The sequence below is a fragment of the Onychomys torridus genome, chromosome 21 (assembly GCF_903995425.1).
Source record: "Onychomys torridus chromosome 21, mOncTor1.1, whole genome shotgun sequence".
NCBI lineage: Eukaryota > Metazoa > Chordata > Mammalia > Rodentia > Cricetidae > Onychomys > Onychomys torridus.
Genome location: NC_050463.1, coordinates 6862935 through 6886928, shown reverse-complemented (window position 1 = coordinate 6886928; position 23994 = coordinate 6862935). Strand labels below are relative to the sequence as shown.

General features: G+C 48.2%; 1 protein-coding gene and 1 long non-coding RNA gene across 3 annotated transcripts; both read left to right on the top strand.

The window, feature by feature from the left end:
* Positions 1 to 1995: 1995 nt before the first annotated feature.
* Ephx3 (epoxide hydrolase 3) lies at positions 1996 to 7238 on the top strand. 2 transcript variants are annotated; one of them, XM_036171177.1, is made up of 7 exons: positions 1996 to 2407; positions 2560 to 2645; positions 2996 to 3153; positions 3297 to 3425; positions 6159 to 6262; positions 6357 to 6493; positions 6627 to 7238. In XM_036171177.1, exons 1-7 carry the CDS (start codon positions 1997 to 1999, stop codon positions 6850 to 6852), a joined length of 1251 nt encoding a protein of 416 aa, XP_036027070.1. In that variant the 5' UTR covers position 1996; the 3' UTR covers positions 6853 to 7238. The 2 variants fall into 2 exon arrangements, with proteins under 2 accessions (XP_036027070.1, XP_036027071.1); XM_036171178.1 differs by lacking the exon at positions 3297 to 3425.
* Positions 7239 to 8284: 1046 nt separating this feature from the next.
* Positions 8285 to 9904, top strand: LOC118571942. Its single transcript, XR_004943412.1, has 2 exons — positions 8285 to 9137; positions 9794 to 9904. It is a non-coding gene; the product is annotated as an uncharacterized LOC118571942 (long non-coding RNA).
* The last annotated feature ends 14090 nt before the right edge of the window (positions 9905 to 23994 follow it).

Genomic DNA, 23994 nt, shown 5'->3' with positions numbered 1-23994 from the left:
CTAGGTCTCCATGCCATCCTTCAAATGCCTCTATTCCAGCTGTCTCTCCCCTATTCCCTCTCTCAACCCTATTTCTCCTCCCTACCTGGTCCTCCTGTTCCAATCCCCACATGTCCCCACATAAAATCTATTTTTAAATCCCTCCCAGGGAGATCCATGTTCCTTTCTCTATACCTAACCTTTCTGGGTCTATGGACTGTAGGTTGGTTATCATTTATTTAATGGCTGCCTCCCACATTTAAGTGAATTCATACTATATTTACCTTTCTAGGGCTAGGTTACCTCAGGATGATTTTTTTCCTGGTTCCATTCATTTGCTTACAAATTTCATGCTTGCAAATTTTTTTTAACAGTTGAGTCATTCTCAGTAATCAACTTTTTTTAAGGCTAAGAGTAAAGCTCTCTGCTGAAGTGCTGACCCTGCCTGTGCAAAGCTCTAGGCTCAGTCGATACTACCACAATAATAGAAGCAGCTGCAGAAGTGCTTCTCTCTAAATACCTAGTGTCTCTCTAGATAACCGCCAGAAGAAATGTGGAAGCTTGCCAGTGGCCTCAGTGTTGGATGAAACACAGGTTACTGCTTCTGTGTTGTCTTGGATTGCTGCTAAGGCAGATGATATATAACTTCAGGCAAAATGACCTCATCCTGCAATTTCAGGTTCATAATCTGTAATGTGAGGATATGATAATGCTACCTACATGTACCAGGGTTGCTATAAGGGTTAAATAATGGGTGTCCCTAAAATAGTAAAGGATCTTGGGAAAGGTTGCAAAAGGAGCTAGCTTCTTGCTGAGACACGACTCTTGACGCAATGCCCCATCATACTGGGCTCTGCCCTGTTTCCTCTTTCAACCAGAGCCACAGTGACCCAGTCTGCCCAGGCTAGCTCCAGCTTCCAAGTCGGGCCTGTTCTCAGGGAGGCAGGGTTTGTCCAGGATTAGCTACCACCTACAGAGCCTGGACCTCAAGGCCCCACCTGTCGTTTAGAAATCAATGGCCACTGCTGTCCAATCACAGGCGTGTAGGGGTAAACCCACGAGATGAGAGGGGACACGGGGTGGTTGGAACCAGGTAAAAGGATGATGGGTGCCATCCAGACCAGGAGAAGGTCGAGGTCAAGGGGAATGTTGTGCCTTCTCTAGCTTAGGAAGTACACGGTGAGACTCCTACTGCCCACAACTGCCTACTACTCCCAGCTGTCCACATAACGCTGTCTGGCCTTCCGCTTCTGGGTTTGCTCCATTCTCATGTCAGTTTCCAGCCTCTCTGCAGCTTCAGAGCAAACTCCAGTTCTTGGATCTAGCCTTTACCCAAGCCAACAAGCCCAGCCTTTGTCTTTCTCATCTTAATACAGGCTCTACCTAATTCTTCCACCTTCATAAAGCGCGCCCTCACCCTTGCACAGCATCTGGGCTGAGTTGGGTCCCCCGCCCTGAGTAGCCAGGCCCCTTCGCTCAAAGTTCCACCCATCTCACAGAGCGCTTGCTACACTCGGTTACTCCAGGCTTCAACTCGCCTTCCTTAGAGCCTTGCCGGTGGCTGTTTATTTTTTGTATGTAGCCCTGGCTGGTCTAGTACTTGCTAAATAAATCAGCTGGCCTTAAACCCGGAGATCTGCCTGCTTCTGTTGAGATTAAAGCACCAGGGGTGCACGTGCTGCAGCGTGAGTGTGGTCAGAGGAAAACTTGTGAGTCAGTTCTCTCCTACCACTGTGGTTCCCCAGGATCAAACTTAGGGGGCCAGGCGTGGTGCCAAGTGCCCTTAGCTGCTGAGCCATCTCGAGGTCCTGAACATTGCCGCCTGCTCCAAGAATCATTTTAATCCCCTGCCCCCGCCTTAAGCTCCATCCAAGATGACCTAGGACACTGCCTACCGTCCCTCTTTCCCCCAAAGTTCCTCCCCAACCACGGAAACCAGGTCCTCTCAGGCTCCACCCCCCTCATCTTTAGTGTCTCATCCAGCCCAGCTCGTTTACCTGCCACTTTGGAGTGAGTCATGTGCGGTGGCAGTCTCTGCCCGAGCCGTTCACCTGTCTCCTCAGAGGGTTCCGCAGCGCCCGACAGCACAGTGGCATCCCCAAACAAAGGCGGTGGGCTCCCCGAGCCGGCACCGCCGGTTCAGTCCTCTGACCAAGGCTCTGTGGTCGTCCCAGAGCGCGAGGATATGCCGGAGTTTGTGGTGACGGCGCTGCTGGCGCCCTCACGCCTCTCCCTGAAGCTGCTGCGAGCCTTGGTGATGAGCCTGGTGTATCTGGCAGCCTTGGTGGCGGCTGTTGTCTACAGCTGCATCGCGCTCACCAACGTACTGTGCCGCCCCCGCCGCGGCTGCTGCGGCCGCCAGCGGTTGTCAGCGCCAGACTGCCTGAGAGACCCCACGCTGGGCGAGCACTGCTTTCTGACCCTCAGGGTGAGTGCCCCTTGGAGGCAGGTTTCGGGGGTGGGGTGGATGGAGAATGCAGAAGGGGAGTTGAAATATGGAGTCCAAATCGATCTGGGCCCATCTAGGAAGGAAGCTCCCTTCCCTGCCTCAGCTCTTACTTACATTGGGCTTTCTCTCAGAGTTCCGGCCTACGTCTGCACTATGTGTCTGCTGGTCGTGGCAACGGGCCCCTCATGCTATTTCTGCATGGCTTCCCAGAGAACTGGTATGTCTGGGTCCCTGGGTCCTGGTGCTCACTGGGCTGGGGAAAAGTAGAGTTCTGTCCATGAGGTACTTAGGAAATGGGAACCAACAGGGTTGAGTAGTCCTGGGGGTGCAGAGCATATAAAGCCCAGATGGTGGACAAAGGGGCCAGAGGGCTGGCTATCCCTCTGAAGAGATTGGACAAGGGGGTTATGGAAGGCGAGGTGGAGTTGGGCCTCTCTACCTGGGATTCCCCCATTTCCTTTCTAAGAAGTCCAGAGCAGAAAGGCGGGGTGGCCCAAGGTATCTGCTGGGTATAGGATGTACATCCTGCAGATGGCTGACTCAACTCCCAACTCCCTCACTGGACAGGTTCTCCTGGCGCTACCAGCTGCGGGAGTTCCAGAGCCGTTTCCATGTGGTAGCTGTGGACCTGCGTGGTTATGGCCCCTCTGATGCTCCAAAGGATGTGGGCTGTTACACCGTTGACCTGCTGCTGGCTGATATCAAGGATATCATTCTAGGCCTGGGTATGAGTCAGTACCCAACTCAGGAGAGATCTTTCCCATCCTGTACACACACCTCCTCATCTTTGCTCCTTTTGGGACCCACTCCCACACTTCTACCTCAACTCTACTACATCTTACACCATCATGTTTGCCCCCCCCCCCAGGGTACTCCAAGTCCATCCTTGTGAGCCATGACTGGGGGGCTGTCCTTGCCTGGAATTTCTCCATCTACTTCCCATCCCTAGTGGAGCGGATGGTTGTGGTCAGTGGGCCTCCTATGTCGGTGTTCCAAGGTGCGTGGGGAGTGCTGGGATGTGCCTAAATACCAGGGTGTACGTCTGTGACCTGTCACTGTGTCAAGGATGGAAATCAATGAAAGTATACTTAGGAATAACCCAAGTATAACAAAATGCTTTGGACTGGGGCTGGGGTACAGCTAAGTGGTTGAACATTTGTTTAGTATATTAGAGGGCCTGGATGTAATCTTCAACATTGAAAGAGAGAGAGAGAGAGAGAGAGAGAGAGAGAGAGAGAGAGAGAGAGAGAGAGAGAGAGAGAGAGAGAGAGAGAGAGAGAGAGAGAGCGAGAGAGAGAGAGAGAGAGAGAGAGAGAGAGAGAGAGAGAGAGAGAGAGAGAGAAGGGACAGATAGGTCTGGGGTCAGGAATGTTTCTGATTTTGTATTTTGTTTTATTTTAGAGCATTTTGTTTTATTTTGTTTTTTGTTTTTGCCGGAGCTGAGGACTGAACCCAGGGCCTTGTGCTTGCTAGGCAAGCGCTCTACCACTGAGCTAAATCCCCAACCTGAGCATTTATACATATAAAAAGATAACTTGTTGCTAGAGCCTAAATCTAAGTATAAAATTAATTTAATCTTCCTATACACTTTGTACACATAGACTGAAAGTAATTAATACAATAATTTTAGTAATTGTGTGTATGAAGGAAAGTTTGTGTAGTTGGCTATACTAGCATACACCTATTAATATCAGCACTTGGAGTGGGCCAGGGGCTGGAGCGACGGCTCAGCAGTGAAGAACCCTTGCTAGCCGAAGAACTCCTTGATTCCTAGTGCCCACATGGTGGCTCACAGTCACCTGGAACTCTAGTTCCAAAGGTTCTAATGTCCTCATCTGGCCCTTGTGAATACTAGGCACATACACGGTACACATACATACATGTAGACAAAATACCCATGCACATGAATAAACATAAGTCTAAAAAGAAGCCAGGCATAGTGGTACGCACCTTTACTGCCAAAACTCGGGAGGCAGATTTCTGTGAGTTTGAGGCTAACCTGCTCTACATAGTTAGTTCCAGGACAGCCAGAGCTACACAGTGAGACTACAAGTCTAAAAAAAAAATCAGTACTGGGAAACTGAGTCAGGAGGATCATGAGTTAGAGGCCAGCCTGGGCTACACAACAAGATCCTATTTGTAACAAACACGACGCACCATTTTACACACACACACACACACACACACACACACACACACACACACACACATGTTGAACCATCAGAGGTCAGCTGTGGAATTTTTCATGTGTAGTACCATAATAACACGGAAAAATTTCATCAAGGCATGGTCTCACATGCTTTTACTTACAGCATTTGGGAGGCAGAGGCAGGTAGATCTCTGTGAGTTAGAGGCCAGATCTAAAGAGCTTGTTTCAAGGCTCAAGGCTATATAAAAATACCCAGTCTCAAAAAACAAAAACAAAAAAAAATTTTTTTTTTTTTTTTGACGAGGGTGGTCAACGTTGGCCTGCCAGTTGCCTGTGATAAACTTGCATAGCTTCACTTTACAAGGTTCTTGGGTTTTACAAAAGTGTTGTTAGCTTTATTTTTCAGCTGAGGGAAACTGAGGCAAAGGAAACAATGTTGTCTTGTTCTTTCTTTCCCGGCCTGGAGCTTGCTATATCTACCAGGCTGGCCTTGGACTCCTCGAGATATATCTGCATCTGCCTCTGCCTCCTGAATGCTGGGATCAAAGGCGTGTACCTCTACGCTCAGCATTGATGTCTTTCTTTTGACAGTGGAGATACAGACAACTCACCAACCACACTACAATAGAATCAGATGCCTTCTCTGGTCACCTAATGTTTTTTGTCATTGACCTCCATTTGTTGGTTAGTTAGTGTGGGGGTAGAGGGGAAGGTAACAGAATCCAGAGCCTCAAGATTGCTAATCACATACTCTACACTGAACTACACCCAATGTCTTAGCTGAAGAGCACTGTAATCTTTACTGTTTGGTATCTGTCTCCTTCTACTCCTTTCTGCAGGACCCTGGTACACAGTAGGTGCTCAATAAATGTTTATTGGGTGAAGCAGGGGAACTGTGTCCAGGCCTAAGCAGAGGAAGCCTGCTGGTATCTCTGGGGGTACCCAGGAGCTACAGAGGAAGGCACTCCCATTCTTCTGTTTGTAATCTTGATTGTTTTTGTTTTTTCGAGATAGGGTTTCTCTGGGGCCCTGGCTGTCCTGGAACTTACTCTGTAGACCAGGCTGGCCTCAAACTCTGCCTGCCTCTGCCGCCAGAGTGCTGGGACTAAAGGCATGCGCCTCCACCTTTTTTTTCCCAAAGAGTTATTTTTGTTAAATCTCTCTCTCTCTCTCTCTCTCTCTCTCTCTCTCTCTCTCTCTCTCTCTGTCTCTGTGTGTGTGTGTGTGTGTGTGTGTGTGTACAACTGCCATGGAGGCCAAAAGAGGGCACTAGACCCATGGAGCTAGAGTTACAGGCCATCAGTGCCACCCAATATGAGCACTAGGAAGCAAAGTTGGGGACCGCGGAAAACAGCAAGCACTTCTAAACACTGAGCCATCTCTCGGGCTTTCGCCTGTTCTGTGGCTCTAAAGACGACTTGTCAGGCCAGTACCCAGCCAGCCACAGTGGGGCCGCATCTTCACAGATAGGCCAGCAGTAGTGGTGTTCTACAGGCCCGTGTGCCTGAGCTGGGTGTGTAGGGGTACAGGAACACAGGGCCATCTCACACCCAGACCTCACATCCTTTGTTCTCTTCCTAGAATACTCAATCCGCCACATTGGCCAGCTATTCCGATCAAACTACATGTTCCTGTTCCAGCTTCCCTGGCTGCCAGAGACGCTCTTGTCTTTGTCGGACTTCCAGGTGCAGTGAGGGCTGAGGTCCAGGAAGCGGGGAATAGCAGATTGGGGCTAAGTAGGCTGGACACTAAAACCAGCACTTTGCTGTGTACACCCAGATTCTGAAAGCCGTTTTTACCCACCGCAAGACGGGCATCCCGCGCCTGACCCCTTGTGAACTTGAAGCTTTCCTTTATCACTTCTCACAACCTGGAGGCCTCACAGGGCCCATCAACTACTATCGGAACCTGTTCAGGTGAGGTTACACCCAGGAGATAAGCTCAGGAGCGTGCCAGCTCCCTGCACCCCCCCCCCCCCCCCCCCCCCCCCCCCGCGCCCTCAAAATGAAGGTAGCCATTCTTCTGTCTAACTGTCTGTCTTGGCCGTAGGAACTTCCCCCTGGAGCCCCAAGAACTGTCCACACCCACACTGCTGCTGTGGGGGGAGAAAGACCACACCTTACAGCAGGGGCTTGTGGGAGCCATTGGTAGTCATTTTGTGCCAGGTCGGCTGGAAAGCCACATCCTGCCAGGCAGTGGGCACTGGATTCCACAGAGCCATCCTCAGGAGATGCATCAGTACATGTGGGCCTTCTTGCAAGACCTGCTGGACTAGGGGCCCCTGCTCGCCAGCCCTATAGGTACATAGTATGCAGGAGCACACACCCTCTGCCCTTGTGTACCCGAGAGTCTGTGTAGTGTGTGCACACAGGATGGACAGACTCCCAGCTCACTCACAGCAAATGACTCCTGTGTTGCACACAAAAGCATTTGTGGGTGCCCTGCCTCACACATAGCATGGCTGTTTGACCCTGGTATCCATGAATGCTTCTTCCTTGTGCAGTTAGAAGATGAGACTGTCTTACCTCTCTTTTCCAAACATTCCTGCCCCAGTGGCTACATGAACCACAAATTCTAACCTTTCTGTCTTTTTCTCTACCTCCAGTCTGCAGCTCAGCTCTTCCTCAATATTGCAAGCAATATATTTCTTTTTGTTTTTGAGACAGGATTTCTCTGTGTAGCCCTGCTGTCCTGGAAGTCACTCTGTAGACCAGGCTGGCTTCGAACTCACAGAGATCCGCCTGCCTCTGCCTCTGGAGCGCTGGGATTAAAGGCGTGCGACGCCATCACCAGCTGCATCCAATCTATTTCTAGCCCACAAGAATACTTCAGTTTGAATGTTAATTAGCTAAAATGAAATTTCATTTTACTGAGAAAAATACAGTGCTTCTGGAGCTGGGAAGGCGGCTTAGTGGTAAAGAGCATTTGTTGCTCTTGAAGAGGATATGAGTTCAATTCTCAGCACTCATGTGGAATTTCACAGCCATCTGTAAAACTGACACCCTCTTCTGGCATCTCTGAGCAACAGGCCTGCACATAGTGCACATACATACATACATACATACATACAATCGAAATACTTCTACACATAAAAAATTCAATAAAAATTCTTTTTTTTTTTTTTTTTTAAAGCTGAGGATTGAATCCAGGGCCTTGCGCTTGCTCTACCACTGAGCTAAATTCCCAACCAAAAATTCAAAAATTTTTTTTCAAGAGAGGGTTTCTCTTTGAAGCTTTGGCTGTCGTGGAACTCACTCGAGACCAGGCTACCTGCCTGCCTCTGCCTCCGCAGTGCTGGGATTAAAGGCATGTGCCAGCAAGAAAACAAAAACATATATATATATATATATTTAAATACAGTGCCTTGGTCACAATAGCTGTGTTTTAACTGCTAAATCAAATAAGTGTAGAAAGTTGTATCAAACTCTTTTAAAGATGGTATTACCAGTTTAAGAAAGACGGCTCGGTGGGTGGTGGTGGTGCACACCTTTAATCCCAGCACTCGGGAGACAGAGGCAGGCAGATCTCTGTGAGTTCGAGGCCAACCTGGTCTACAGAGTGAGTTCCAGGACAGCCAGGGCTACACAGAGAACACCCCCCCCCCCCCCACCCGGGCCAAAAAAAAAAAAGATGGCTCCACAGATGAGGGTACCTGCTACCAAGCCTGACAACCTGAATTCAGTTGAATGTGCACACAACTACACACATACAAAATAAGTAAATCAACTTTTAAAAAGAAAGGGGGGCTTGCTGGACACAATGGTGCACCCCTGCAATCTCAACACGTGAAGAGCTGAGGTAGGAATATTGCTGAGTTTAAGAAGTGCTGAAGCCCACCCTCATCCACAATGGCCTAGCATGTGACATCCACGAAGCTGGCAAGGCCTTAGACAAGCGCCAAGCCTGTCTCTGTGTGCTCGCATCCAGCTGTGAGGAGCCTGTGGACGTCAAGAGGGTGGAGGCACTTTGTGCTGAGCGCCAAATCAACCTGATTAAGGTTGATGACAACAAGAAGCTAGGGGAATGGGTAGGTCTCGAAGCTGAGGAGAGGGGAGCCTGGTAAAATGGTTGGCTGCAGTTGGGTAGTGGTTAAGGACTGTGGCAAAGAATCTCAGGCCAAAGAGTACTTCAAATGCAAGAAATGACTGAATAGAACTTTCAGCTCATTTTCTCAAAAATAAATAAACAAATAATAACAACAAAGAGTGACCTGCTTCCCTGCCAGCATCTAATCACCTAACCCAAGGACAGACCCTCACAGGAAAACAGGTGAGTGTGCCCACCCCTCTCCAGTTGAACCCAGGGCGGTTCCCAATGATCCCCCTCTCCATCATGACCAAATCCAAGTCAGCTTAAATTCTCTCTTCTCCGCCTGTCTCAGATCCCCAGGGAAATAGCTCTGGGCTCTGTTAGAAAGCCTGGCTGCTAGACTCAGCACCAGAAGGGACCAGCTCCCTGAATAGCTATCTGGGAGCATGCAAGATGGTTCAACAGGTGAAGGCGCTTGCCACTGAGCCTGAAACCTGATGACTTCAATCCTTGAGGCTCCCATGATAGAAGGTGAGATCTGACTCTCACAACTTCTCCTCTGATCGCCACATGTGCACAATGACGCATGTGCACGCACACACATGTGCACAATGACGCATGTGCATGCACACACACATACATACATACACTATATGTGGAATAAATGGCCACCGTCTGGGATTGGAGGCCTCTAGCTCTTATTATCTTCTGCTCCAAATTGCCTTTTTTTTTTTTTTTTTTTTTTTTTTTTTGGTTCTTACTAGTGGAAGCCAGTGTTGAACTGGAGATCTTCTTGCCAAAGCCTCCTGAGTACTGGGGTTACAGGCATGCACTACCATATCTGACATGGCCAAAATTCTGCTGAGTGCCTACAGGCCTGTAGAACCAGCCTCTAAATGATGAGGTTACAAATGAAGGGTGAAGGCTGGGCATGGCAGGTGGTGAAAGCTTGTAAGCTCAGTGCAGCGGAGACTGTAGAAACGATCACAGGTTTGGGGCTAGCTTGAGCTATGGACCAAGAATGAAACTGCTTAGAGAGCAAAATCCTCTTAGAAAAACGAAGTAACTACACAGCAAGTGTGAGGGCCACCAGCTCCAGACTGGTCATAATAATCATAATAGTATTTCTATTGCCTAGTCTTTTACATTTAATTAATTAACCGATTGTTTATTTCTTTTTGAGACAGTCTCGCTGTACAGTCTAGAATTCGCTGTGTAGAACAGGCTGACTTGGAACTCACAAAGACACAGTTACCTCTGGCTCACCAGGACTGGGACTAAAGGCATACACTACCGTGTCTAGCTGTTCACTGTGTTGCTGTTGTTTTTACTTTTTATTTATTTATTTTGAGATATGATCTCACCATGTTGCCCTGGCTGGCCTCAAACTCTCAGAGATCCACCTGTCACTGCCTCCTAAGTGCTGGGATTAAAGAGATGGGACATTATACCCAACTATTATTATTATTACTATTGTTGTTGTTATTTTTTGTTGAACAGGGTTTCTCTTTGTGTGTAGTCCTGGCTGTCCTGGAACTCACTTTGTAGACCAGGCTGGCCTTGAACTCACAGAGATCCCCCTGCCTCTGCCTCCCTAGTGCTGGGATTAAAGAAGATGCACCACCTGTGCCTGGCAGCCTAACTATTATTATTTTTTAAATATGTGTGAGTGTTTGCCTGTATGCATGCATACCTGGTGCCCACGGAGCCCAGAAGAGGATATCAGATGCCTGGGAACTGGAGTTACAGAAGGCTGTGAGCCTCTGTGGGTGCTGGGGCTTTAGGTTCTCTGCAGGAGGGACAGGTGCTCTTACATGTGCTCTTAACGCCCAGCGTTTCTCTAGCCTCCCTTTCTCCTTTCCTCTTCTCCTTCTCCTCCACCTCTTCTTCCTCTTCTCCTCCTCCTCTTCCTCCTCTTCTTCCTCTTCTTCTTTTTAAGGCAGAGTCTTGCTAGAATTCATGATCCTCCTGCCCCAGCCTCCTAAGTGCTGGGTTTACAGGCGTGCACTACCATTGATTTGGTGGTTTTTCTGTTTTATTTTTTCTTTTTAAACAATCTTTCCACTCTGCCCACTCCGTGGGTCTTGGGGATTGAACTCAAGATGTCAGTTTTGGCAGGGAGCACCTTTACCCACCGAGGCATCTCCCTACCCCCACCCCCTCCATTTTGTTTGTTCCCAAGACAGGGTTTCTCTGTTTAACTGCCCTGGCTGTCCTGGAACTCACTCTTTTGACCAGGCTGGCCTGGAACTCAGAGATCTGTCTGTCTCTCTCCTGAGTGCAGGGATCAAAGTGTGCCACCATGATCTGACTGACTCTCTCTTTTTCAAAATTATATTTAATTAATGTATTTCGTGTGTGTGTGTGTGTGTGTGTGTGTGTGTGTGTGTGTGTGTGTGTAGAGGGATATGCACACAGGAGATGTCAGAGGACATCTTGAAGGTGTTGGTTCTTTTGTCCACTATGTGGGTCCTGGGATCGGAATGCAGATCGTCAGGCTTGGTGACAGGCATATTTACCCACTGAATCATCTCACTTACCCTCTTTTTATTATTATTATTGTTACATTTATTTAGTTGTTTACTGATTTCTCATGTGTGTGCCTAGTGCTACAATGCTTGTTGAGGATATCAGAAGTCAGCTTGCAAAAGTTCCTCCTCTCCTTCTGCTATGTGGGTCCCGGGGATCAAAGTCAGGACATGAGGCTTGGCAGCAAGCACCTTTGCAGATGAGCCGTCCTGCTGGCACCCACTGCCCTGGCTTTTGCTTATCCTATGAAAACAACATCACCTGTGGCATGAGGGCTTGGGAAACCTGAAAAATGCTTTCTGTTTTGGAAATGCCTTACCAGAACCCTTTGTGCCGCCCCACCCCACCCCTAAAGAGACGTGCTTTTTCCTCATCATACCATTGTTTTACTCAGCTGCCATTGTTGTAAGTTCTGGGGATAGCATGTGAGTCGGGGGCCATCTTGGAATTCTGAGTTCACAGACGGGGAGGGAATAGGAGACTATGCTAGTGAGTGACAGAACTCGGAGAAGGCTTCCCTGAGGAACCAGAGAGGGTGGCCCGGCCGGGACGCACTTCTCCCAGGAATGGGAAACAGCTACTGGGAAGGTCAAAAGAGGGAGTGAGCTCTGGGCATTGGAATAACAGGGGGTCTAGTCACTGCTCCAGACCATCAGGGGCTGAAGCAGACTGATTGTCAAAGGGATCGGGGAGATTTTTTCTTTTTTCTTTTTTAGCAGAGGAGAGACATGGCCTTGCATTTTGAAGAGCTGCCTGTGGAGGCTGGACAGTTCATGCAAGAATGCGCGGGGAGACAGGAAAGGACTTTCTCAGACTGCAGAATGGGGACCCCTAGGGCCCGGCCTACTCGAACTATAGGGCGGAACCAAGGCCTGCCACCCTGCAGGTCAGGAGGAGGGACTCTCAGAGCCTAGAGTGGAGGTCTGGGGATGAGGATCAACACCTAGGTGGTGGGTCCACCGATGGTTGCTAGGGTGACGGGAGAAGCGTTGATGGTTGACTAGAGAAGCCCCAGACAAAGGCTGACCGGAGGCCTTGGGCAGTTGCTGGGACGGTTGCCAGGGTAACTAGAAGGCTCTGCCTTCCATCAGTCCCTCCCAGTCAGTCTCCCCACCCCCACCCCATCCCACCTCACCCTCACCAATTACAGAGAGGGAGTGGGAGCCAGCGGAGGAAGGGTCTTCTAAAGGAGGGGCCTTATCCGTTGGGCAGAGTCCTCTGACCATGGCTGGTTTTCCCCAGCCTGAGCCAATCAATCAGGGAGTCAGTTCCTTCCAACCTGGGGACCTAGCATAAGCATCACTTTGGGCAGGAGTGGAGGGCTGCGTTCCAAACTAGGTTCTTTAAGCCCTTGCCTTCAAACCCCCTCTTCCATCATTCATTCACTTATTCATTCACCCACTTACTCGCCCATTCATTCATTCGTTTGTTGGTTCGTTTGTTCTCATGCCACTGATAGAACACTGTCAGTCTTGCCTCAGAGAATGGACAGAGGAGACAAAGCCGGACAGGAACAGAGACACAGCAAGAATGTGGTCAGGCCCCAGTGGAGTAAGGAACCGGGCAGCGGCAGTGACCTGGTAGGAGGAAGAGAAGGAAGGCTGCCTGGAAGAGGCAGTCTCAGAGTTGCACTTGGGGAAAAAATGTGCTCCACTCTAGGGAAGCTCTCACCCATGCTGATTTATCATTTCCTCTACACTGGAGGCCAGTGGATTAAAATGACATGGGGTTGTAAAAGAACTTCAAAATACTATCAGGGGAGGAGCCCAGATAAATCTGTGTGTGAAACCTTATTTGGGGGTGATTAAGGGGGTCAAACAGAGTAGAGGTGGAGACAGAGAGAGGGTGGGGGAGGCTGAACTAGGATAACTGGTTGACTCCAGGCAAAGGGAGACACTGAAGCAGGTTAGAGGCATGTCTAATCTAAGAGGTCTGGATTCTTGAGACGGGGACCTAGAAACATGAGTTCAAGGACAGAGTCAGCCTTTGCACGCACTGGTGAACACAGGATGAGGGGGTGAAATACCGAAGCTGGGACATCTCACCAGAGCAAAGAGACCCCCAGTATCTAGGGAGAGAGAAAGAAGCCAATCAAGCTGGTATACACGTTCCCCCTCCCCAGCTATGGAAATGGGGCAAAAGTGTCAAAAGAAGCCTGGTATAGACTAGTTTCAAAAGATGCCGAGCAATTGAGGGTGAGGACCAAGCGTGCAGACTCCTGTGGATCCCAGAGAGCTGTTTCCACTGACATTGAGAATCAGAAAAGCTGGACAGAGCTGGATACCCCAAGGGAGGCTAAGCAAGGGCTGGCCAGAGGCCTAGGGACCTTCCTGCACCTAGTGGGTGGGCAGAGGAGGGGGGGAAACATCGGAGCCTCTGACTAGGCATGGGAAAGAAAAGATGCCAGCAGAGAGAGCCCAGAGACAGGCTCTTTGGTTAAGGGTCACAGCCAGCTGAAGTGACCCCCATTGCAAAGAACCAAAGAACTAGTGTGTTTCTCTCTTCAAAATCATTTTCGGCTGGTGCCTGCATTTGTCCAACCCTGTGGAAAGGGTAGGATAGATAAGGAGATGTGATAGGTGGAGACGGACAAGTCTGGCAGTTGAGAGATGAGCATGGGCTGTCCAAAAGGAGATCCAGCCCATGCCTAAGGAGGAGGGAGTAATTTATTCTATAGACTTTTTCTTTCTATTTTATTTTCATTATGTGGTGTATGTGTGTGTGTGTGTGTGTGTGTGTGTGTGTGTGTGTGTGTGTGCCATGATGTGAATATGGTCAGTGGACAGATTTGTAAGATGAGTTATCTCTGTCCACCTTTATGTGAGCTCTGGGGATTGAACCCATACAGTCAGGCTTGTGCAGGAAGCGTCTTTACCTGCTGAGCCACCATCTTGCCAGTCCTTCACTTTTTTTTGCCTTTATTTATTTATCTATTTGTTTGTTTGTTTGTTTCTATGCAGCTAGTTCAGAGTACTCTTGGATTTTCTATGTAGCTTAGCCTGGCCTCAAACTCACAGCCTCAACTTCCCAAACTTAGGGATCACGAGCATGCATACCATGCCCGGCTCCTCTAGGTTTTTTGAGGAGTATTTATTTTATTTTTATTTATCTGTATGTTTGAGTTTATACACAGCTGTGTCCATTTATGTGCACTTCATGTGTGAAGGATTTTAAGAATTGTATTCTTTCTTTCTTTCTTTCTTTCTTTTTTTTTTCGGTTTTTCTGAGACGGGGTTTCTCTGCGTAGTTTTGCACCTTTCCTGGAACTCGATTTGTAGACCAAGCTGGCCTTGAACTCACAGAGATCTGCCTGGCTCTGCCTCCCGAGTGCTGGGATTAAAGGCGTGCGCCACCACCACCCAGCTTGTATTCTTTCTTTGAGTTTGAGGCCAGCCTGGTCCATAGAGTGAGTTTGAGGCCAGCCTGGTCCACAGCCAGGGCCACACAGAGAAACCCTGTCTCAAAACAAACAAACAAACAAATCAAACAAACAAACAAAAAAAAAAACCCCAAAATTGTATCCTTTAGTGGCTGGAGATATGACTCAGTGGCTAAGAGCAATCATTGCTCTTGCAGACGACCTGAGTTTGATTCCTAGTACCCATATCAGGGGCCTCCCAAACTACTTCTAACTCCAGCTCCAGAGAATCTGACACCCTCTCCTATCATCTGTGGGTGCCTGCAGACGCATGTATGCAAAACTACATGCATGCTCACATGTGCATACACACACATACACACACACAAATTTTTTTAAATAAAATAAATATTTTAGATGTACCTTTTAAGCTTTTTGCTTGTTTGTTTGTTTTAATGTTTATTTTTTGAGATGGAATTTCTCTGTGTAGTCCTGGCTGTCCTGGAACTTGCTCTGTAGTCCAGGCTGGCCTCAAACTCACAGAGATCCACCTGCCTCTGCCTCCCGAGTGCTGGGATTAAAGGTGTGCACCGCCGCTAGCCAGCTCCTTTTTATATCCTTTTTATAGTGATAGGAATCGAATCAAGAACCACTCAGGCAAGTACTCTACCACTGAGCCACTGCATACACCTCAGCTCAGAGAGTCAACCTCCCTCTTCTGAAGCAGGGACAAAGGGTGGAAGGTCACAGGTGCTTGGAAGCATTAGGGGTGACTATCTTGCCCTCGCCAAAGCTGCTATAGCAGGAGGTTAGCTCAACTGATGTGAGTCCCTCCTTTCCACTCACTTCCCATCCCATCTCTTCCCTCCAAAAGCCCCATCAGCCACCATTTCTTCCTCTGAGCTGAGGGCAACTGGAGTGTCTGAATCCAGACGGGACTATCAGGAAGTGTCTTAGGGTTTCTATTGCTGAGAGAGACACCACGACCACGGCAACTCTTATCAAGGAAAACATTTAATTGGGGCTGGCTTACTGTTTCAAAGGTTCAGTCCATTATCGTCATGGTGGGACATGGAGGCATGCAGGCAGACATGGTGCTGGAGAAGTAGCTGAGAGTCCTACAACTTGCAGGCAACAGGAAGTGGTCTTGACACTGGCAATAGCTTGAGCTTAGGAAACCTCAAAGCCCACTCCCACAGTGACACACTTCCTCTTGCAAGGCCACACCTCTTAATAGTGCAACTCCCTTTGGGGGCCATTTTCTTTCAAACCACCACAGGGAGTGGGCTGGTCCTGGGGGTGTACACATTTCAAGTTCCACCTTCTGATTGGTTCACCTGACAGTTTATTAGGACTGGGGGGGTTAGCTAGTGGCAGAGCACCTGCCCAGTACATGTGCAGCCCTAGGTTCTAGCTCCAACACTCCACTAAATAAGACAATTGTTTTACCTCCCCTGCCCCAGGCTGTATGGTAGCCAGTGGGGCCTCAGCCCTGAGCAAGGCAGGGAACTCACAGAGCCCGGGGTCTGATCATGGGAGAAGGCTGGGGCAGCAAGGGGTTGGGGTGTCCCCCAAGAGACAAGGACATTTCAGAATGACCTGTTCACAATGGCATCATATCATCCTCTCAGTGGAATTCTCCAGTGGCTTCCACTGCACTTTGTGTAGAATCCCAGACTCTTGACCTCCTGGAACTCAGCCTTCTAGTTCCCCTGCTGAGTCTACCCCAGAGCCCCTGCCTCCTTCTTCTACCTGGAATGCCTACTTACTGTCCTCTCTGCCTAGGACACCCTTCCCCAGGCTGTGGCCTCCTCAGGTCACTTGTTCTTTACAAATTTCCTGTAATTCTCCCTCTTCAGCAAGTCCTTTCCTGACTCTTCTTTACATCATGGCCACATTTAACCATCACATCTCTTTTCTTCTTTTTTAAACTGAGGATCGAACCCAGGGCCTTGTGCTTGCTAGGCGAGTGCTCTACCACTGAGCTAAATCTCCAACCCTAACCATCATATCTCAAAAGGGTTTGTTTTGTTGTTTTCTGTTTCCCTTAGGCACTAGGAATTGAACCTAAGGCCTCACACATGCCAGGCAAATCTTCTACTACTGAGCTATATGCCCAGACCTTTGAATTTTGGAATAGGGTCTTATTTAGCTGTCCAGGTTAGCTTTCCCAATGCTGGGATTTCAGGGATGCATCACTACATCTTGCTCCAATAGCTTTTAATGTCTTGTTTTGTTTATTTATTTATGCTTCTTCCCAAGACAGGGTTTCTCTGTGTAGCCCTGGCTGTCCTGGAACTCACTCTGTAGACCAGTCTGGCTTTGAACTCACCAAGATCTCCCTGCCTCTGCCTCCAGAGTGATGAGATTAAAGATGTATATCATCATCACCTGGCTTATTTATTTTTAATTATTTTAAATTGTTATGAGTGTGTTTTGCCTGCCTGTTTGTATGCGCACCACATGCATGTAGGTGCCCTCCGATGATGATAGATCCCCTGGAACTAGAGTTATAGGCAGATGCGAGCTATATGAACTCAGGTTCTCTGCAAGAGTAGCATGTGCTATTAACTGCTGAGCCATTTTTCCAGGCTCTTTCTGCTGTTTTTTTTTTTTTTTTTTTTTTTGAGTTAGGATTTTACTTAGCTGTCTTGGAACTCTCTGTAGACCAGGATGGCCTTGAATTCACAGAGATTGGCCTGCTTCTGCCTCCTCAGTGCTGGAACTAAAGGTATGCACCATCATGTGAGGCTCCTTTTTTGTTTATATCAAGCCCAAGGCCACATCATGCTAGGCAACACTATACTACTGCACCACATTTCTAGCTGTTTTTTTTTTTGCTTGGTTGTCTGGGTTAGTTGTCGACTTTATACAAACTAGGGTTTATCTTGGAAGGGGGAACTGCAATTGAGAAAATGCCTCCATCAGATTGACCTATGAGCAAGTCTGTGAGGCACTTTCTTGGTGAATGATTGATGTGGGATGGGAGGGCTCAGCCCTGTGGGAGATGCCATCCCTGGGCAGGTGGTCTTGAGTTGTATCAGAAAGCAGGCTGAGCAAGCCCTGAGGAGCAAGGAAGTAAGCTGCTCTCCTCCATGGTTTCTGCTTCAGTTCCTGCCTCCAGGTTCCTGCCTTGGGTTCCTGCCGTGGCTTCCTTGATTGATGGACTGTGTTGTGAGATGAAATAAACCTTTTCCTTCCAAGTTGCTTTTGATTTTGGTATTTTATCACATCAATAGAAAGCAAACTAAGATAGGATTTTTGTTGTTGTTTTTGAGACAGGATGTCACCCTGTAGGTCAGGCTGCTCTTGAATTCACAATCCTCCTGCCTCACCCTGAGTGCTGGATCCACCACTATGCCTAGCATCCTTTTTTTTTTGTTGTTGTTGTTGTTTTGTTTTGTTTTGTTTGTTTGTTTGTTTGTGTTTTTTTTTTTTGTTTTGTTTATCATCTTTCATCAGAGAACTGGCTCTCACTTGGGCCACCTCCTTCTACAGTAGGGCCTGGCAACAAGTAGGTATTTTTCAGACTGGGTGTGTTACTTCTTATCCTACTGCTTGGAAGGCTGAGGGAAAGAGGATTTAGTGTTCAACTTCAGCTTAGGTTACCTATCAAGACTTTGTATCAAAAGACAGAGGGCAGGCCTGTCAGTGGTGGCACACATCTTTAGCACTCGGAAGGCAGAAGCGGGCAAACCTCTGTGAGTAGAGGCCAGCCTAGGTTATAGAGTGAGTTCCAGGACAGCCAGAGTTGTTACACAGAGAAACCATGTCTCTAAAAACTAAACCAAAATCAAACAAACAACAACAAAACAGGGCTTGCTGTGTAGCTCAGTTGATACAATGTTTGCTTAGCATATACAAAGCCTTGGATTTGATCCTCAACACTGCATAAAATATTGCATATCTATAATTTCAGCCCTTGGGAAGTAGAGGCAGGAGGATCAGGAAATCAAGGTCATCTTGGCTATGTAGTGAGTTAGTGAGTAACTTCAAGGCCAGCCTAGAATATTTGAGAACCTGTCTCAAAAATAAATAAATAAATAGGGCTGGTAGGATTGCTCAACAGGTAGATGTACTTGCCACCAGCCCTAGAACCTGGGTCTATCCTTAGAGCTACATCTCAAGAGAGAACCAGTTTGTATAAGGTGTCCTTTGACTTCCACAAACACATGCACGTGTGCTGTACAGGCATGCACACACACATGCACATCAATAAATAAAGCTTTAAAATGTAATTAAGGAGGCCAAAGAGATGGTTCAGTAGGGCACTAGCTGCTCTTCTAGAGGACCCAGGTTCAATTCCCAGCACTCCTGTGGCATCTCAAAGCTCTAGTTCCAGGGAATCCCTGGTCCTTTTGTGGCTTCTGGAGGCAAGTGGCATGCAAGTGGTGCACAGACGTACATGTAGGCAAAATATGTGTGATAAATAGAAAAAAATGAAAGTAAAAAAATTAAGTATAATTTCTAAGAAAACACAGACAAGTAAGTAAACAAATAATGTAGTGAATGACTGAAGGAAAGGAGTGTTGGGATGAGCCGCCAGGAGAAGAGCTGTCCTGGGCATGAGACTGGTGTTTCTGGCCCTGGAAACAGCCTGTGAAAGGCTCAGAAGGCCGCGAGGCAGGGAGTAGAGTTGCTAAGAAGAGTGACCATGTCACTCTAGGCAGTTTGGTAGTTCAGGCATCAGAGAATTCCAGGGAGGCTGTGTGAGAAGGTCTGGCTGGGTCCCCAGCCCACATGTCCTGGAGCTTTTAGCCTTGCCACATCTATCCAGGGAGTCCTTACCTCTCTACGTCACACTGGGCGCTTATGGTACCCTTCCGGGGTGTGAGGGCTTAGCCGCAGATTCTCCACAGAGGGCGGTCCTGGGAGGAAAAGTTAAGGGCATGTTCTCAGGTTCCTAGTTAGCGTGCCTACAGCTGTGTCTTGGCCTGGTCCCAGGTCCCAAGTCCCCAGGGACTGAGCTCATGGAGGAGAAATGTAGTCCCTTAGCCAAGGCGGCCCGCAGGGTCAAGGGAGGAGGCGCTTGCCCATCCACACCACACAGGTCTGAGCCACCAAAGGCTGCAAAGCTGTGGGAACCGCCACAACGCCAGTCCTGGGTCCTTGAGACCCTGGAACTTTGGGCAATGCTTCCACCATAGCTAGAGAAGGACAGCGGGGATTTGAAGCAGATGGAGACCCCTCTTTCGGTCCAGTTCCTGTTTTGTAGACGCATCTTCCTTTAGTCTCCACTCCCCCATGTCATCTGCGCTGCTGTGTTCACAATTTCCTGTCTAACAGGGGCCGCTGGATCAACAGATTTCTTTGGAGCATCCATTCTGAGAGAAAGTTTCCATTCGGATGGCGCAGGAGAAAACATGGCCTACCCAAGGGCTCTAGCTTTGCTCTGCCTAGCCGCAGACCTTTCTCGGGACCCCATGAGTACCTGAATGGATCTGAAGAGGGTCGCTTCCTGGGTTACCAAACCCTGCCCTATAACCCGCCTCTGTCCTCATTCCCTGATGGGGGCTCTTGGGACACTCATCTTTCATGTGAACCTCAAGAAACCCTCAGTTTCCTGTGGGAAGGCTGTCGCCACAGAGGGAGATATAGACACCTCCAGCCTCTTGTGAACAAGGCTGAATCAAGGGGACAGCTCAGGGGTGGGGAGAAGACCTTAGCTCGAGGGGAGGAAGAGCTTCCTGGAGAGGAATGCTTTTCTTTTTTAATTTCTTTTTTTAAATCTTTCAAATGTGTATTCGTCTTGTAGGGAGAGAGGCATGAGTTTGGAGGTCAGAGAATCGCTTTCTGGAGTCAGCTTTTTCCTAGCACATGGGTCCCTGAACTCAGGCTAGCAGGCTAGTGTCGAGCCCCTTTTACCCACTGAGCTGTCTCTCTAGTCATTCATTTATTCATTTCAATCTTGAGACATGGTCTTACTCTGTAGCCTTGGGCTGGCCAGGAATTTGACATGTACACTGACTAGGCTGTGCTCGAACTCACAGAGATCCACCTACTTCTACCTCCCAAGTGCTGGGATTAAAGGTGTGTGCCACCATGCCCAGCTCCAATTTCTTTTTAAATTAAACGTATTTATTTATTTGTGTGTGCATGCATGAGTCATTTTATGAATGTAGAAATCTGCAGTCTGTTTTCTCCCTTTATCATGAGGTCCCTGGGGGACAGTTCTTGTTGCCAAATTTGGTGGCAAGTGATTTTACCCACTGAGCTGTCTCTCTCGTCCTGTTTCACTTGGAGGTGGGGATAGGATTGAGGCATGTCTCATGCACCCCGGGCTGAACTTCTACATAGCTGAGGATGACCTTGACCTTCCGGATCTTTCCAAGCTGAGATGACAAGCAAAGCCACCGTGCCTACTTTATGTAGTAGGGGTTGAACCTGGGGCTTTGTGTGTGCTAGACCAGCACTCCACCAGCTGAGCTACATTTCTGGCTCTGGGATGGGATTTTTTAAAATTAATTAATTTATTTATGTTTTATGGATGAGTGTTCTGCATGCATACCTGCATGCCAGAAGAGGGCGCCAGATCTCATTACAGATGGTTGTGAGTCACCATGGGGTTGCTGGGAATTGAACTCAGGACCTTTGGAAGAGCAGCCAGTGCTCTTAACTGTTGAGCCCTCTCTCCAGCCCCTGGGGTTTATTTTTTTAATTATTATGTTATCTTATGTATATGGGTGGTGGTTTTGCCTGCATGTATGTCTGTGCACCATGTGCCTGGCTGACTGACACCTCCAGAAGAAGGTGTCAGAAGCTTTGGAACTGGAGTTCCAGATGGTTGTGAACTGCCATGTGGACTCTGGGAATTGAACCCAGGTCCTCTGTAAGAGCAATCAGTGCTCTCTCTCTCTCTCTCTCTCTCTGTTTTTGTTTTTCGAGTGTAGTTTTGGTGCCTGTCCTGGATCTCACTCTGTAGATCAGGCTGGCCTCGAACTCACAAAGATCCTCTTGGCTCTGCCTCCAGAGTGCTGGGATTAAAGGCGTGCACCACCATGGCCTGGTGCTTCTTTTTTCTTTAAACATTGAACTTCTTTCCTCCTGCCTCCACCTCCTGAGTAGTAGGATTACAGGGGTCAACACCATACACTTAGTTTTTATCTTTTTTAAATTAATTTTTTGAGATTTTGTTTATTATTATTTTATGCATATGAATGTTTTGCCTGTGTGTATGTATATGCACCGTGTATGTGATGCCCACAGAGGCCAGAAGAGGGTATTTGGATTCTCAGGAACTGAAGTTACAGATCATTGTGAACTACCATGTGGGTGCTGAGATTCAAACCTGGGTCCTCTGGAAGAGCAGTCAGTGCTCTTAACTGCTGAGCCATCTCTCCAGCTTCACATTTTATAATTGTCAGACATGATTTGTTATTTCCCACACATGCCACCCTATACCCATGTTGGCCCTCTCTCACATTTCTTCCTCTTCTCCATTTCCGTACCTGGTGTCCTTAGTTCCAGGTGGCAGTGGCCATGCTGGTGTCCATGGTTTGCTTTGCTGCCAGGAAGCTCCTGTTGCGGCTCTATTGATGACTGCAGACTCAGATCCTGAGAATGAGAGACACCGGAGGCTTCCGTGACAACCTCCCCACCTCCAAAGAGAAAGAAAGAAAGAAAGCAGCAGTCCAGACAGGAAGCCACTGAAGAGAGTCCTTAAAAATTGTGAGGGAGACTCTGAAGTGCAGCCTTTCAGAGCTGACAGCTTCTGGCAGGGGCGTGGGGAAGGACCCAGTTGTCTCTAAGGGGCCGGCCGCTGGGAGTGTGACCATGCTGCCATGAGTAAGTATATGGGCCGCACAAATTGGACTTGATGTTTTCAACTGGGGAGAATGGCACAGGAATGGGAAGTGAGTGTGATTGGGGTGCACTGTACAAAATTCCCTAATAATTAATAAAAATATTATGTTAGGAAAATTTTTTTAAAAATTGTTTTCAGCCCCTGCTTGGAGAGGAAGCCAAAGGGCCCCCCCATCCCTGACAGAGAGCAAAGTCTGGGTCAGGCTCAGAAAAGTACAGGTCTGCTCATTGAAGAAAGACTTTGAAAAGATTTTTTTAAGAGTTATGGCTTAGAAGCCGGGCCGTGGTGGCACACGCCTTTAATCCCAGCACTCGGGAGACAAAGCCAGGCAAATCTCTGTGAGTTCGAGTCCAGCCTAATCTACCAAGTGAGACCCAGGACAGGCTCCAAAGCTACACAGAGAAACCCTGTCTCGAAACCAAAAAAAAAAAAAAAAAAAAAAAGAGTTATGGCTTAGTGCCAGACCTAGTGACCTGAGTTTGATACCCAGAACCCACATAGTAGAGAAAGAATTGACTTGAAGGTTGTTCTTTCATACACACACACACACACACACACACACACACACACACATACACACACACACAGCAAGTGCATGTGCATGTGCACCACATTTCACATACAAAATAAATAAAATGCAAGCCAGGCCCTGGTGGCACACAGTTTTAGTCCCAACACTCCGGAAGCCGAGGCAGCTGATCTTTGTGAGTTCAAGGCCAGCCGGGTCTACAGAGTGAGATCCAGGACAGCCAGGACTGTTACATAGTGAAACCCCTCTCTAAAAAACAAAGAAAAAATGCATTTTAAGATTTATTTTTTATTAGTGATGATCTTGTGTGTGTCTGTGTACAGATTTATGCACATGACTGCAACTGTCTTTAGAGCCAAAAGGAGTCAGATCCCCTAGAGTTAGAGTTACAGGCAGTTGTGAGCAGTCCAACAAAGATTCCGAGAGTCCAACTCAGGTCCTCTGCAAAAACAGTAGTGCTCTTAACCCCTGAACCATCTTTCTAGTGCCAATAAGATGTGACAAAAATTGTTTTAAAGCGGGGAGGGGCTGCGAGAGAGGAATGAACAACAGGATGGGGCAGGCAGGGCTGGGATTTCCTCCTGGGCCCATGGAGAGGAGGGACTTGAGCTGCACCTGCCCAGGCTGGGTACAGTGAAAAGGCTGAGTCAGCTGACAGACAGCTTACTCAGCACCCTGCAGTGAATCAGCCTGCCCTCCTTCTTATGCAACATTCTCTTTCTTTGTCCAGCCTTTACTCCTTCCTTCCCTCCAGTCCACATGGTCTGGGGTCCCTTAGACCTCAGTTCAGATCTGAGCTCTTAGTGCCAGGGATGAGGCTCATCGGTACAACTGGTTGCCTGGTGTGCACCAGGTCCTGGGTTCCATCTTCTGAACTGGAAAACAGAAGCTAATGACAAAGAGGCATGGTGGCGCACACCTTTAATCCCAGCACTCGGGAGGCAGAGGAGGCAGATGCATCTCTGTGAGTTCAAGGCCAGCCTGGTCTACAGAGTAAGCTCCAGGACAGCCAGGACTACACAGAGAAACCTAGTCTCAAAAAACCAAAACCTAGCAAACAAAAACCTAATGGAAGAGCAAACCAGGGCTGGTGAGATGGCTCAGTGGGTAAAGGCACTTGCCAGGCAAACTGGTGACATGATTTCCATCCTCAGAACCCACACAAAGG

Coding starts and splice junctions, on each gene's coding strand:
- Ephx3 (XM_036171177.1), top strand. CDS start 1,997: ATGTGCGGTGGCAGTCTCTGCCCGAGCCGTTCACCTGTCTCCTCAGAG. Junction 2,408..2,559: donor ACTGCTTTCTGACCCTCAGG/GTGAGTGCCCCT, acceptor GCTTTCTCTCAG/AGTTCCGGCCTACGTCTGCA. Junction 3,154..3,296: donor GGATATCATTCTAGGCCTGG/GTATGAGTCAGT, acceptor CCCCCCCCCCAG/GGTACTCCAAGTCCATCCTT.